This window comes from Ambystoma mexicanum, chromosome 12 (assembly GCF_040938575.1).
Source record: "Ambystoma mexicanum isolate Mex_15411 chromosome 12, UKY_AmexF1_1, whole genome shotgun sequence".
Lineage (NCBI taxonomy): Eukaryota > Metazoa > Chordata > Amphibia > Caudata > Ambystomatidae > Ambystoma > Ambystoma mexicanum.
In genome coordinates, this window is record NC_090936.1 from 895,785,534 (window position 1) to 895,802,397 (window position 16,864).

The 16,864-nt window shown below is 43.8% G+C and overlaps 1 protein-coding gene across 3 annotated transcripts in view; it reads left to right on the top strand.

Moving 5' to 3' along the window:
- Positions 1–8,133: 8,133 nt before the first annotated feature.
- Positions 8,134–16,864, top strand: part of TBC1D15 (TBC1 domain family member 15) — a 1,818,951-nt gene continuing 1,810,220 nt past the window's right edge. Inside the window, exon 1 of one of the 3 annotated variants that reach the window (XM_069629387.1) lies at positions 8,134–8,271. In XM_069629387.1, the coding sequence (XP_069485488.1) occupies positions 8,167–8,271 (105 nt within the window). In that variant the 5' untranslated portion in view covers positions 8,134–8,166. Of the gene's footprint in view, positions 8,272–8,306; positions 8,466–16,864 lie in introns of those variants that run through there. The other 2 variants (XM_069629388.1, XM_069629389.1) reach the window with 2 other exon arrangements.

Genomic DNA, 16,864 nt, shown 5'->3' on the forward strand with positions numbered 1-16,864 from the left:
GGCTGAAAAACACTGCAAGTATTGTTCTAGGGTCTGATTTACTCGCTCTGTTATCCCATTGATCTGGGGGTGGTATCCAGAAGACAAGGCACGTTGGATGCCCAGCATGTGGCATAGGTGTTTCCAGAATTGTGAAATATATTGAGGACCACAGTCTGAAATGATCTTGGAAGGGAGGCCATGTAGTCTGAAGATGTGCTTCAGAAATATACCTGCCATTTCTTGTGCTGAAGGCAACTTGTACAATGGGGTAAAATGAGCCATGTGGGTGAATAGATCGATGGTAACCATAATGGCAGTAAACCCTTTGGAAGAGGGCAGTTCCACGATGAAATTGGTGGCGATTACTTCCCAAGGACGATCTGGCAATGTGGGTTGATGGAGAAGACCTGCTGGTTTCCTATTATCTGACTTATTCTGGCTGCAGACAGGGCAGGCTTGGACATACGCCCTTATTCCATCAATCATGTTAAGCCACCAGAATTGTCTCTAAATATGGCCAAGAGTAGCAGTAACGCCTCGATGCCCGGAATGGAAGGTATCTGTCATGATGCCTACCTCCAAGGAGCCAGGTCCGACCCAGCAACCCCAGAGGCAGGCATCATTTCCCCCAGGGAAGTGCCAGCGGGCCCAAGCTGGGGCCCTTTGGACACAGTCCTGGCGCCTTAGGCGCCAGGCTCATGTTGGACCCCTGTCCTGGCGCCTTAGGCGCCAGGCTCATAAAGCTAGTCATGTGTTCAAGTGTTTTAAGGTGCACTTACCTGATGCAGACCATGCTGCTACATCCAGGCCCTCTTGAGGCCTGAATGGAACTACTTTACCTGTGGAACTACTTTCCCCTGGGTGTGGTCGGGGAAGGATACATACATGATCGGTGGAAGGATACATACCTGGAACTTCTTCCAAAGCTATTTAAACCACGCCCGATCAGCAACTCACGCTTCGCGTTGTTCTGCTCCTCGCAGCTGGACGCTCACCGTGTCAGCTCCTGCATCTGGACTTCAGCCACGCCTGTCAGCATCCTGGGTCACCTGCTAAGAGAGAATTGGAGAGAAAGAAGACCTTACCTGCTAAAGCTGCATCACGGAGACTTCACACCGACGATCCTGAAAGGGAAGGCATAATTTTAAAAGCATTTCGCTTCGATCGCTGCAGCGCTGCATTTCACTCACCTTTCCTGGGCACCGCCATCTTCAGCAGCGATCATCCGGATCCGCAGCCACTTCCCAGAGCCTAGAGAGAAAAAGACAAGAACACAAGGTGAGAGAAGGAAGGGAATAGGAAAAGCTCAGTTTCCTTCTAAGACTTACCTGTTGGGTCATTCCCATTTCATTTCGGGTCCTGCCGCTTCCTGGCATTCCGGACCCCGGCCCCTATGGGGAAAAAAGACAAAGACATTGAATGAGCGAATGCAAAGACATTACCCGAACGCTCATCCAGAACTTACCTGTCATTTACTGGAACTGCACGTTTCACTTCGGGTCGGCGCCATATCTCCGGCATTCCGAACCCCGGCCCCTAAGGGGAAAAAGACATAAGCGTTAGCGCTTGCTGCAATAAGACAATGAACATTATTATTAAGCTTGAACTTTTGAACTAGCTACAGAACTCTTACAGCGCCTTAACTGAATAGTCAAGCTTATTTGAACTCCCATCAAACCTCAATCCAGTGAAGTAACTGGGTTTCAACGCGCCCCTGCATCAGAAGCAGGATGGAGAACTCATCCTTCCAGACCCTAAGGTGAGACTTCACGGGGAATTGAGGAAGGGTATCGTGGAGGGTTGGAAGGGAGTGGGAGGCTTGAGCATTATTCCGTCAGTAGGTAATACTCCCTTTTCACGCACAGGGGAATATTCCTGCGAGCCAGTGAGTCCATCTTCAGAGTCCTGCGCTTCACCATAGAAGAAGCATCAGCACTCGAAGCCAGACCTGCGCCTCCGTGGGAATCAGGTGAGCGTGACAGTATCATGACAGAGGTTTATGATCTTGGTTCTCAACTTGTTCGTGGGTACTGCCAGTCTTTTATCTTTGAAGAGGTAACCATCTTTCGTGACTAAGGACCATTGGTTTTTCCTGATGTAATCCTTCCAGAGATCAGAAGATAATGTTTCAGCGCAGACCTTTTCCAATAAGGAGTTGGCTTGAGCCGAACACTGTGTCAGGGAACATCTTCGGAAAGGCACGGGCCTCCACTCGCTCGTAACAAAGCTAAGGGTAGAGGTGCACTCCTTAAGGTTTAACTAAAAATTGAAAACAACTTAAACAAGTATCCTAGTAGCCTTATCAAATTCCAGGTGCTCCCTAGTGAGTCTGTGCTACCAGACCGTAGAAAATGCGGGACCATAATTTAGACCTATATTATTTCTAATAGGAACTGTTTCATCCATAAGGAGCCCATCATCACAGCTCAGGCGACACGAATTACAGTGCAACATTGAGAACTGATTCATCCGTGTTAACGGGGGTCGTTTTCTCGTCTCTAAGGGGACCGTAGTCCCACAGGTATGCCTATCTATTCTTATGTTCACAAGTCACCAGAGATACGCCTATGGCTAATTTAAAACACACTAATGGAGAATCAGGTATCTCATTACAGACAGGGCAGTCCAAGGGAATCTGCAGATATCAATCATTACGGAGCAGATCAAAAGAATACTACGAGTGAGTACTTTTGGAATGGTTGAACATAACACTTGAATCTATGTAACTAGGAGTTTGGAGTGGGACCCAGCGCATACTTTTGCGCCTGTTCCCACACAAACTCCGATGATGACTGTACTAGGTGATACTATAGATGGTAGTAATACAGTGATGTCTTCTCACAGGGTCCTTTTGTGAAGAAGGAAACTGCAATCAAGAACACCTAAGTGGCGGTTCTCACCCTAAAAACTCGCTCCCAGTAAAGGCTGATGAACAGCATCTCTTTGATTTATTTATGATTATGTATGAATATTGACAGACACAAATTGTTTTTGGTTTAAACATATGTTTTTCTCAAAGTTTGGAGTTGGGAGACCCTAATGAATGAATTACTCTGGATATTCCTTTACCTGAAGAAGGGCCAGATTGGCCCGAAACGCGTAGTAGTTAGATAGATAGGTATAGAACAACATTACTTGTCTGTTGATTTGGAGATCCACATACACACATATATGTTTGGAAGTGTTGGAAAATTATGTTATTTGTTTATTTTATGAATACAAACTTTTATGTTTGGGGCTTTTCATGAGAAATTGAATGAAATGTTCATGTATATATTATTTGGTGAAATTAAAAGATTCTTGAAAAAAAGATCGACACTTACCTGGAAGTGACACATATGCTTGATTATTCATTAAGTATTGAACAATTGAAAAGTATTTGCTTCGAATGTTTGTTTATGACCTACTCTGTTTAATTAAAATACTGAACTAGTTAGTTCTTTGTGTGTGCCCCTAGTTATACCCTGTTATTTCAGGGCATCCTCTTTTGCACATCCTCCACTGGCTCGTAATCAGGGCACCTGGATAAAGCATCGGCAATTACGTTGTTAGTTCCTGGGACATGATGTATGCGAAACTGATACTGGGCGAAAAATTAGGCCCAATGAGCTTGGCGACTGTTTCTGCATTGCAGGGATTGTAGAATCTGTAGATTTCTATGATCGGTTTGCACTTGAACAGGAAATTTGGCACCCATGAGTAAATGGCGCCACTCAGTAAAGGCTTGCCGGATGGCGAGCAATTCTTTCTCAAGAACTGAATAGTGGGTCTCACTGGGAGTTAAAGTTCAGGATAGATAGGCGATGGGATGTTCCACTTTGTCCTCAAATTCTTGTTTTAGGACAGCACCTATTGCATGATCTGAGGCATCTGATTCTACCAGGAAGGGTTTATTGATATCCGGTTGAGCCAGGATGGGACCTTGAGTAAATCTCCATTTTAGCTCCTGGAAGGCCGCCTCTTGAGCTTTGGACCAAATGAAGGGAATGTCCTTCTTCAACAATGTGACTATCGGCTGTACAATGTCAGAGAAGGTGGGAATTAATTTCCAGTAAAAGTTGGCAAGTCCCAGGAAGGATTGAATCTGTTTTACTGTTGTAGGGGCTGGCCAAGAAAGGATAGACTCAACCTTGGAGGGGTCAATTTCGATTCCCTTGCACTCAGAGCGAACCCGAGGTAATGAACTGTTTGGGCGTGAAATATGCGTTTCTCTGGTTTAACCAGGAGTTTGTTCTCTTGTAGGCGTTGTAAGACCGATGTCAAATGTACCTGATGTAACTGGAAATCATTGGAATAGATCAATATGTCGTCCAAGTACACTATGACAAAGAGGAACAACATATCCGAAAAGACTCTGTCCATGAATCACTGAAACACCGCAGGGGCGTTTGCAACACCAAATGGCATTACCAGGTATTCAAAATGTCCAAAGGGGGTCCTGAAAGCGGTCTTCCACTCACTGCCTTCCCTTATCCGGATGAGATGGTAGGTGCCTCGTAGGTCGAGTTTAGTAAAGATTACAGCTCCCCGAACGGTTTCCAATATGTCAGATATGAGCGGTAGAGGGTAACGATCCTTAAGGGTGCATTGGTTAAGTCCCCGATAGTCCAGGCAGGGTCGAAGTTCCTTAGTGTCCTTCTTGGTCACGAAAAACAAAGAGGCACCGGCTGGAGACTTGGAAGGTCGAATGGTTCCATTGGCAAGTTTGGTGCCCATATACGCCCGCAATGCCCTTTTTTCAGATTCGGAAAGAATAAACATTCTTCCAAATGGTATCACTGCAGAATCTTTTGTGTCGATTGCGCAATCTTCTGGTCGATGGGGTGGTAGTGATTGAACAATAGCTGTTGAAAACACATCCAAGTATTGTTGGTAAATCTCAGGTACTTGGGAAATATTGGCGACACAGATGGATGGTCGTTCAAGGATCTGGGGTTCCATAGATATGTTCTGTACCATGTTTTGGGATAAACAATGGGACATGCAGAATTCGGAGCCTAGAAATAAGGATCCGGCCACCCAATTGATGTACGGGTTGTGTATTTGTAGCCAGGGCATTCCCAGAACCATGGGGTAGTGTGATGCCTTGATGATGTCAAAACAAAGCATCTCCTGATGATTGTTTATTGAGAGCAACAGTTCAGTGGTTTGCTGGGTTATGGGTCCCGAAGACAGTGGTTTCCCAACAATTCCTTCAACAGCTTGGATTGTTCCCTTAGTTTATCGGGGAATGTTGTGTTTCAAGGACCATTCACGGTCCAAGAAGATTCCCATGGCACCACAGTTCACTAGGGCCAGGATGGAATGAGTCTCTTTATTGGCAGTAGATAAGGATGTTTGCAGGACCACCAAGGTATTCAATCGGGGGCAATTTAAGAAGGAGCAGAGACGGTGCAAGTATCTTTCTCCCGAAGCTGGGCTCCGCTCAAGATCGGGAGCTGGCGTTTCCCGAACGCCTGGGTGGAGCGATAGGCCAATTCCGTACAAGATGTTTATCAGAGGCACAATACATACAGAGCCGAGCCCAGTGTTGATCCTGTGCATCCTTTCTTGTGCAGATATTGGACCCCGTATGGAGCCCAAATGCATAGGCTCGGGATCAGGAGAGTGCGATGTGGTCGCTTCCTTAGGGCTAGGAAATTCCATGGAAACCTTTGGAGAAGCGGTTTTGGTTTTTCTCTTTTCCGCCTTTCTTTCCTGGATTCGAAGGTCTATTTGGAGGGACAAGTCTATCAGAGCCTGGAAGGAACTTGGACGGGCTACTCTGGCAAGTTCGTCCTTAATTTCGTCATTTAAGCCTCTGCGAAACAGGGTAAAACTTGCTTCCTGGGACCAATCGGCCTCTTTAACCAACTGCTTAAAGCGGGTTACATAAGAAAGCATGTCTTGACTCCCTTGTTGGAATTCCAGGAGCCTTTCCTGAGCACTGTAAACCTGTTCAGGACGATCGAACATGGTTTTGAAGGCTTCCACAAATCTGTCATAATTGTCCCGGAGTGGATTTGCAGGATTGACCAAAGGGGTTGCCCAGGATAAGGCATTGCCCGAGAGATGAGCAATTATAAACCCCACCTTGGCTCGGGACGTGGAAAAATAGTAGGGTTTAAATGTGAAATGAATCAAACAGGAATCAAGGAAGGATCGCAGTGTCTTGGAGGAACCATCATACTTGTCCACTCTGCCCCCTACCAGAGCACTTTCCTGTAGCGCCGAATCCCAGGAAAGCACGAGTTGTTTTAACGCTGCATTTTCGGCTTTGAGGTTTTGAACCTCTGTTGTTAATTCCTGCATTCCTCTCATTAGGTCCTGGACTGCAGCCTCCATATTGAGCTCAGTATCAAGTTCTGGTTGTCTCAAACTGTCGCACTCTACCCCCGGTCTTACCTGTTTGTCCTTTGTCGCTTTCTTCTTTGAAGGTTTCTCTGTCTTCCGGGATGTCTGGGACTTGTACAGGTAAGGCTGGTGGTCCTTTTTATCCAGCGTGGAACGAGAGCAGACTCAGAGGAAGACAAGAGTTCAGGATTCCAGGAAGGTAAGAGCAGTCAATGTCTGGGAATAAGCGTGGAACCAGGGAAGGGAAGCACTACTCGCTAGTATTGAGTTGGAGTTGCGAGCGTGGAAGCATGGAAGGGGGGCCCAGGAAGGAATGCGCGGATGGCCTCGGAGAAGGCAACAGGTCGCTTCAATAATCCAGGAATGAAGAAAAGGGAATATGGATGGTATCGGACAACGATACAAGGAAAGGAAGGGAACGATGAACACACTAGCTGCGAACTTGAAAAGGAGCGTTGAGACGCTCAGCGCCGCTGGGGTGTGCCCATTTCTAGGAAGCTAGGGCTCCGGCGTAAACGCTAGAGCGCAGCGTTGTTGATGCGCCGGCCATGTTCAGAGAACGGCTCCAGCGGTACGGTGCAACATGGACAAGGAGGTCCAGAAGGGGTGTAAATTGCGAGTCATGACAGTATCCAAAACAGGAGGAAAATCTCCTTCTTCACTTGTGGTTGCAGCGCCACAAAAATGTGTTATTCAAACAATGGTTGTAGTTGTACTTAGTGCATTCCAATATTTATTGGGTAAATTGACATTGCTTGATAATGTCTAAGTAGATTGCCCTTTGTGAGACATGTGTTTCGGCAAACTAATGCCTTTTTCAATCAGGGCCAGTCATAATTTCAAATTTCCTCAGTTTATAGTACAGCTATTACCGCATGATTTTAGGGTTTAATCCCACCGCACAACATCTGCTGTCTGTCTCCTCTCGTCGGCCGATGCGGTAATAGCCATACTATAAACTGAAGAAATTTGAAATTATGACTGGCCCTGATTGAAAAAGGCATTAGTTTACCGAAACACGTGTCTCACAAAGGGCAATCTACTTAGACATTATCAAGCAATGTCAATTTACCCAATAAATATTGGAATGCACCAAATACAACTACAACCATTGTTTGAATAACTCATTTTTGTGGCGCTGCAACCACAAGTGAAGAGGGAGGTTCTCCTCCTGTTTTAGATACATGTTTCACGGAGCAAGGGGTATTTCTCCGTAACTTCACCAGCATGCGATACTGGCAATAACGCCGGGCAATCTATGTTGATAATCTAAGACCCCGACATACCATATCCTTCTGTTGGAGTGTGCCTAGGTCTCCGGTGGTGCGGGACAGCTCGGCAGCATACGTTGGCTTGCCTGGGCCGATGGTAATATGCACAGAAAATAAAACACAACCAGCAGGTGTAGAGCATAATGCCAGACTGCCTTTTTACTACACAGTTCCGGTGATGACTTTATTATTTCCGGTCCGCCCCTAGCACGTGACTTCGGTCTCCCTTGATACATGTGACATCCGACACACCTTTAACATTAATATTAAGTTAACTGCTGACAGAGCATCAAAAAGGGAGAAAGCAAGGCAGGGTTATGGGCTCAAAGAATGGGGAAATAATCACATGTTAAAATTACAACTTCTCATAAATACACTACAAAAGAAGGCTGTTCCATGTGAAATGTAATTCTTTGCATTGGTTTATGTTTATTGTTTGTTTTTTATGATGCTAGAGTGAAGTAAAGGAAGAAGAAAGCGTAATCCGAGTCTCAGGTATTGACATAGAATCGGAAATATATTGTTCAAGATGGCCACCTCACTAGTAAGATCTACTTTGGGAAGCTAAAAGGGAGTTCAAATGGGATCGAACTTATACCATACTACATTGGAGTTGGCAGTTGGAAGCAGCCTTTTCCATGTGCTAGGCAAAATCGAATTCGCTAGATTGCTGCTAGCGGTGGTGGTATGTATGAGTTACCATTCAAAGTTAATCAAAACAGCGCCTGATCTTAAAATGGCTGCCGCTTACTACTCGGTTCCTCCCACATACACTGTCAACGGCTGGCGGGGTGGCCCGTGTTGTGAAGCACGTGAATGAAGTGAGAGACGTCATCATAAACACTAGTTAGCAACATGGCGACCCCTGCTACTGGAAAGGTAACTCCAGGACTTCCTTCTTAGTGACAGTGGGTGTGTAAAGAAAACAGATTAAATGGTGGTTTTTGTCGGACCTTCGTAACAATCCATGTATGTGACTGCTGCAGGGTTGATAGTCCAGATCCACCCTCGCTCTCCCGGGGCAGTCCCGGGAAGCAGAGCAGGTCGTCGGCTGCCACGGATGCGATTGTTGCATAGTTGGTAGAAGTACCGATGCCTGCCATTGCTTAAGATCCTGGTACGGGGTCTAAGATTAATGTGTATTCCGCATCGCTGATGCATGCGTTCTTGACTCATCTTGAACAGGCAGGTGTTATAAGTTTCATCACACTTGCAGAATAGACATCTCAAATTACACTCTGTAGTTTGCTATAAAGTCCGGGATAGAGCAGTTTTCTCTTGTCATCGCGCGTCCTTCCAAATAAAAGTATTCACTTTCTACCTTTTTGTTCTTTTTTGCTTATTATGTATATACCCTTGACATACACAGAGTTTAATGTAAACCATCTCCTCGCAAGTCGAGTCTCCAATGAGAGTGGTGTCAGATATTTGGAATGTTGATACATTGAAGCTGAACCTTTGGTTTTAGTGCTTGTGGGGGTAGGGATGAAAGTGAGTTAAAGCATCCTTCAAATGATGGTAGTAGTGGTGGATGTAGACTGTGATGCATCGCACAATTTTTGGGATGCTGCAACTTGTCTCCTTGATTAGGCTAGATAGCAACTCATATCAATCAAGGAGCATTCTCCGGGTGAGCTAAACTCTAAAGGCTGCAGGCAGGGATTAATTTAAAGGTTACTGTATAAAAGAAGGTTCATTTCGTTACATTGTCCCATAACACTTCCATCTTTGTTTTATGTGTGGTCATTCCTGGGAGAGCGGGTTTCGTTTTGGAATAGCATCACGTTCTAATTTTTTGGTTTATTTCACAGTCGTGGAACTGGAAAGCTAGTAAATATAGTGAAAATACATTGTAGAGCAGCGTCTCTCTCCGTCTGTACCTCATTTGGCTGTAGACTAATTTAGAAATACATGCTTTGACTAGCATTTTAATGTTTCTTCTTAAAAATGAATTTCACTCTACTGTTTGAAATGAGCAATGGCTATGTATCTCACAGTAATCTAATAAAACATGTTACCTAACAGTTGTCTATTATGCTTTAACTCAGGGGTGTCAAATTCAGACAGTTGGCTGGTTTGGATTCCATTGAATCTCTTGTGGACCACGCAAGAGACCAGGGACTGCGAAAATGAACACGATAAAAATAAAGAATTGCAGCTGCTGTATTTATAAAGTGGTGTTGTGTAAAGTTCTACCGCAAATATGTGCAAGCAAGCAAAGTCATCAAGCGTAAATACACAGAGTGCTGATGGAGTTAGATTGTTTTGGAAGAGCTGCATTTTTAGTTACATGTTATGATGTTAGTTCAAGTTTTGAATACAATTTTTTTAAGCAGGAGTGCACAGTTAGGCTGTACCGCAATGTTGAGGTGCACTCTGAAGGTACGTGGTCTGGTAGTTTAATAATAATTGTAGCATGAACTTACTGTTGGCTATTGAACAGGTTTAAGATATGGCGCCCTGGTAACAGCATGTTCCAGGCACTTGTGATAGGTAAGGGAATTTTGTCTATCTTGGCAAGGTCAGAATAATTACATTATTTTTTTCATCAATTGTGGCAGTCTTTTTGAGATAACTGCAGAAAATGTTTGGATTTTGCTTAAAAAAATAGAGCTGTTAAGTGGGATGATGACTCTTTATAGGCATTGTTTACTGCACTTTAATTTCCCATTCTTTTAGATAGTTTTGCTTTTAGTATAGTGGTGTTTTGCAACCTGGGTGTTCTGCAGAAAATCTGCTACTGATGACAGTGCCTTTCTCTTCAGTTAGTGAAACCAAAGCCTCTGCAGCCTTGTCTTTGATATCCTCTTTCAGTTATGTTTTGCTTTTCAGACACATGTAATGACTGCAGAACTTACCCTTTTCCATGGACTAAAAGTTCTTGGACTCAGGAAGGCAATGATGTACACTTATCCCATTAGTTGGAAAATAATTGGATCTTTACAGGCTTTTTATTCACATTCCATAAGTATACATATTACTACGAAATAAATGGAACTGGTTATACATGAATACATGCACAAGCATGAAGACCATACGTATACATCAGTTAGTGCAGTTGTAGGAAAAAGCTTAATCTCGGCCACGACAACACTACCCAGTCCCGAGGCAGGTAGGCAAAGAGATCATGCATCAACTAACGGGGTCTGGAGCGGAGCGTCCTCCCTCTCAGCGAGACTTCCAACACTCGGGTGATCCAATTCTCTGTTAACTCATGGGTATTGCACGTCTCTTCTTATGGGGACGAATCCCCACCCCTCATAAGTTGCAGACCGTCCCGGCCAAAGGACCGACCGCAAGCATGGGAGGCAAGAGTGGAAAAATCCAGACACTGGAAAACCCTACCTCGTCTCTTGCCCTCTCGTTCCCAGCACCCCTTATCAATGCACCTGCACATCGCTGACTCCCCTCTCGGCTCGTCCTTGAGCAAACAATACAATACATTTCCTCCATGGTGAGCTCATCTGCTTCATGCTACAATATCACAACCATTGCAGAAATCATGTCTGCCTTCTAACTGAGCTCGCAAAAACGTAGACTTTCATTGCGGTTTGGAAGTGACTGTCCAAAATGGCCGTGCCCCGGCACCATGTTGTTTAGCTCATTTTCACACACGCACTACAAGTGCATGTTCCCCTGCAGCTTATACTGTGTGTGGCAATCTGGTGGAAGGAACATCAGTGCCTGATTTGGCCTTTGGGCCTTATGTTTGACACCGCTGCTTTAACTAGACCTGCCACATTTTCCTGTGTCATTACTGTGTTTATCTTTGAAAAGATAATGCATTGATTGTCTTACCGCCTACAGTCCATAGCATTTAAGTGACCTTCATTTGGAGTGTCCAGCACTAATTTTCAGTGAAGCAAAAATGCCAAATTTCCAGCTGTGCCGCCATAATCATTACACAGTCCAATGCATTTCTATGGAAAGTTCAATATTAGACCAGCATTTTGTTTTGTGAGACACAGAAGCCAATTTAAAACTACGCATTAATGTGGGTTGTGTAGTCAAGGTAAAATATGAATAGGAGGTCCGGTTATGCCTTCTTAGCAATCTGGCAGTGCAGGATCTCTCATAAGTACTGTTCGCCTTTTATGACCAGTGTGTATTCGCTATGGAGTGAAAACTCGCCATTCTATAATGCTTCTTTTATATCGGGCACCCAAAACTTTGTTTTAAGTTTGACTTTTTTTAATTGTATTGATGCAATGATGAAGATAATTTTGTACAATAGAAAGAGGGGTTTATGCCCTTTTTACCCCTCAATTTTAGAAGCTGCATTTTTATACAGAATTAGTATTCTATCAATATGTTTTACTTTTTTTTTCTGTGGAAACCTATCAAGTAAATGACAGTTAAGAGACTTGAGAGTCTGTTGCACAATTAATCTAGGGGACAGAGTGCTCTATGGTACCGACCTCTCATATTTTGTATGAGTAAGAGAGCAAGGGAAATAAACTTCTTGTAGACCCTCTTCTTCAAGACAGTAGTTAAGTCAGCAAAATAGGTGGAACAGGTGATTTCTGAGATGTGCCCAACAATCAGCGCAGTGTACCCATCTAACAAGAAGAGTGCCAAGTTCTAGGACATGGCACTTTTAAATTGAACTATAGCCAGCCTGTGCATAGATGACCTAGGATTCTATTAGTGCATGAAGATGCTTATAAATTATGCACACGCCTGCTATGACATCACACTAATGGAATATGTAAGCTGCAACGTTATCTCTGTATTCTTCAAGTTTGTGGAGAGGGAAGGAGTGTGACAACAGAGGGAGGTCGGGAAGTTTGGTAGAGCCCAATTATTTGTTTTGTGGCCCACGTTTGTAAGAGTCCCTCATGTCTCCATTATCAACCCCCTGTACTTCAGATAACTCTCTGGCAGTTGGGGAAGGATGCTAGGGGGGTCCTAGATAACATTAATTGTAGATGGGGCCCTTATCGACAACAGGCTTAATTTCATCATGTGGCACTGAGTGACCTCATGCCAACTCAGGCTTAATTTCTGTTGTCTGTCATATGTTCCTTGGAAATGTCTTGTTGGAATCCACGCTTGTTTCTGATTGTTAACCATTGAAGGGTGAATGTTAACCATTGTAGGGTGATTGACCCAAAGGATAAAAATAATTCCAAGTAGGCCAAGTAATCCAGGCACTGTGTGCAAGAAAAACAAAGGTGTATTACATGCAAAAGTATGAGATGATGTGGTAGAACCGAACTAACACAGAGCTCACTCCACCCAAACAAGTTACATCTTTTTATATCGGAAAACAGCAAATTACACACAAATCTAATTGTCCCTTATAGCCCATTACCCTATTGGTCCCACGTTATCTAAAACACATTCCCCTAAATGCATAACTTACTACATCATCACTATGAAACATAAGAATTGGTTGACTACCAGGTACATTGTTGTCATATTATATTTAGTTGCTGAATAAACATTCTTTATTGCCACGTGATGTGCACCCCTCAATCGGTACCTGATCAAAGTGGGAAAAGCGAGGCCAACTCTGCTTTGCTAATACAATTGGTCTCCTCATTATACCAGACACTGTGGCACGCACAGACAGCCTCCTGACCTTATAAATGAATTTATTGGCATCCCCTCTGCTCCTCCCATCCCAAATCACGGTACGCCCCTAGCACGTCTCCTCCCTTATCTCTCTAAGAACCTAGGTGCCCAGGGAGAGCGCTTTCAGGGCATAACTGTTCTGTTTGAATTTCACTTATTTATTAATCCCCTTGAGTGCATCGCCTACAAATGGGATGACCACCCTTAGTGCTCTAAATCCTCATCAGGCCTATTGGCATCACAAAACCCCATGCCCTTTTCACACACATTTAACCTTCAAAGGCACATCCCGGCCCTTCCTCCCCTCGACTCAACATTCCCTTCCCAGCTCAGCTGAGCCCTGCAGCTGGACCCAATTAACTGTTATCACCACAGCTCGGTTGCCTGTGACCTTGCCAGCATCACGTCTCTCTGGGGGATGGAAAGGGTGACTCATCTCTGAATCAACTAAACAGAGCTGCAGCTCTACGGGAGGCCTAATTTGCATCCTTTCGCAACCGCAACCTTTCTTCAATTCCAACATGATGGAACTCTTGCTACACCAGCCCCCAGACCTCCTCTCGCCCCAACGCTTCACTGACTCTATCTCACATGTTTACCTCCATTACCTACATACAAGCTCATCTCCAAGAACCCTACTCCCTACACTACTGCTAGATACAAGCTATGTCAACCTATCTTTAACCTCTGGCAACCACAACGTAAATACATTTGTTGCTTATTCTGTGTAACTACATGGTGTTTCTAATATGTGTCAAAGCTAACTACAAGTGAATACATACGCATTGTGCCGCGCCCTACAAAAACTGCAAACACTATGCCACCTGCTAATGTCTTGCACAATCTAAATTGTGCCTTCATATATTCCATTGTATTGTCTAACATTTGCAGAAGATAGCTCATAAAACAATTATGCTATTCACAATAAAGTACAAACCTCCTACCCATCCTGTTCACACCTTCTTACTGTACTAATACTAGTATGATAAAATGTACACCATCACATATCACTGAAATCCACAGCTGAGATTCCCATGATATACCTATTCATGCACAAGCCTTCCTCACTGTATCTATATTCTATATTTGTATACATGTCATATTGTATATTTTACAAAAAAACTAAAGTATGGGCTCTACAACTAGTTTTTTTCAGATAATGCCCTTTACCTGTCTCGGGAGGATAGTTCAAGTCCAACACGCTCATCTTGCAAGCAAGACAGCGCTGAGCAACACAAGTTCGATCCCCGGGTCCGCGCTTAAAAACCTCTGGGTATTAAGCGCATATAAATAACTAATTATAACAACCGCTCATGAGCCAAATAAATGTTCCAATGTTTGTGCATTCCCACCATAACAGGACATTACAATCCTTGTCTTCATTAATCAACTATCTTAAAAGGTAAGGGGAATTATACCAAGCTTTCAGGTTTAGGCACTTAATACGTTGGAACTCAAGTCAATTAGTATTTTACTGCTCACCTCACGTTTTCCCCATTCATTCTCCTGTACAAGTCTAACTCTTAGCGCTGACACATCTAACAGATGGCTTGGCAAACCCAGGTCCCTCTCCTGATAAAGGGACTGATTCTTAAACACTGATCTGGTGGAGACCATCACGCAACCACACACCCAACTACATATAGTACCATACATACTCTGGTCTAGATATTATCATAGTAAAACCTTTGCTTTAAACAGAGGTGCACTTTCCTGAAACCTTCTCTCACCCTTAGGGCTAACTAATTGCAGTTAAGAACACGCATCCCTACTACCACATCCATAGTAGCCTCTCCCCAACCCGCATCTTTTTCCTCCTACTCAACTTGTGTGCCTGTTGGCTAATCCTCCTTTCCTCCCTCTTCTCACTCCCCACCCTCCTCTTCCATATTCACAGACTGATAAGCTCTGGCGGCAACCTGGTAGATCACAATTTGCCACGTTTTGGACATGATGGGTGCAGTATAGGTTAGTATGACAATCGCATATTTTAATGCTTCCTACCCAGAAATGTGCATGGCACCTCTAAGGCAAAACCAAATATTGTATTTTCTATTCTTTTAAAAAAAATAAAAATAAAGAAATAATTATAAATTTATTCATTTACTGGCCACTGCAGTTACATGAGGATATATAACAAAATACAAAAAATCCGGACATGTTCAATGAATTCCTCAGCATTATGGTCATATGCAAGCCTAGCTTCCTAGAACCCAACAACTTTCAAACAGTGCCTTCTCGTGCAGTTTCAAACCCAGAAATCGCGTAAGTAATGCATTATACCACAGGTAATGCCCCATAACCTCTGTCCCCCCCCCTCCTTGGATAACAATAAGGTGAAGCTGGATCTGCAAGGTTTTATTCCAATGTGGGCGTCTTGTCCAAGGGGGCAAATTACCTACTTTAGAGTGTTCCAAGATGCTACATCCGCACGGATCTCCTTCAATCGCCTATACACCGATTGGTGCCATACCACCATCTCTACCAACGCCCATTTCTGCAGTCTGAAATTCCCCCACCATGCTTCAAAGCATGGGCCGTCTGCCGACTTCCAAGCCATCGCTATCCTGCACTTGACTTGCACGCAGGGGAGGTCTATCATTTTTGTGAGATGTGCTGCCCCTCGTCTGCACAGGAACAACTCCAATAAACAGGCTTACAGGGGCCATGCATGCATATCTATTCCACCTCTGGCTACCCTATTCATGACACCCCCCACCCCCGGCCAATAGCTCCCGATCACTGGGCAAGTCCACAACATATGGAGCATATCTACATTTTCCTCTGCACTCCTGGGGCCACACTGCCTATCCACTCCCTGAAACTGGGATATCTTGAGGGTTTATGTATGCTCTTTGTGTGGCAAATCGTTGAGCGAGTTTGAATCTGGCGTTTCTTGAAGCCTTTTTTTGAGTATAACAGTATCCTTGCTTGCCCATTCTGTATCAGTGAGCTTCCTGCCCAAGTCTGCTTCCCACCTAGTCCGCACCCCAAGCTCTGATGCGAGGTGCCTGTTCAGGAACAACTTGTAAAATCTAGAAAAAAAGTGTATAGTATTATTAATATTATCTGTATATATCGCCACTGATGCTTCCACGAGTGATTAGCAATATTTCAGTCTGTAATATGTGCTATGTAAATAGAGCATGTTATTAAATGCTGAAACCATTGTCGTTTCTAATAACCCACCCATGAGTGGGTCTTTTTGTGTAGTGCATACTTAAGTTATTTCTTAGTGATGCCAATTTTTGCAGATAAGGAATTTAAGTCATGGTGATGTGGAGAAATGTGACCATGAGCAAGTGGGAAAGTCAGGATTTGAGTCCTTTTCAAATGCTAAACTAGTTCACACCATTCATTTAATCTGATTGTAAAGCAGTAAACAATACGATCAATGAATCTGATAATACACAGTGTAGTTTACTGAAGCCTTTTCAGCAAATAAGTATGGATCACTCTCAAAAGGGCAAACAAGCACAACCAAGAATGCATATCTACTTAATGTTTGAGGCAGACTACCAAAGTACATAGAATACAAATGCATTTGTCGTGCTCCACATTATAATGTGAAATACAAGGTCCGAGTGGAAACACTTTTACATTTCAAAGTCCGTGATTTCCACTGTTTTATTGTAAGTATTTGAGAAGTCAACTAACGTAGTGAAACGTACCATTCCTCCATTTATCGTTTAGTGTGTTTA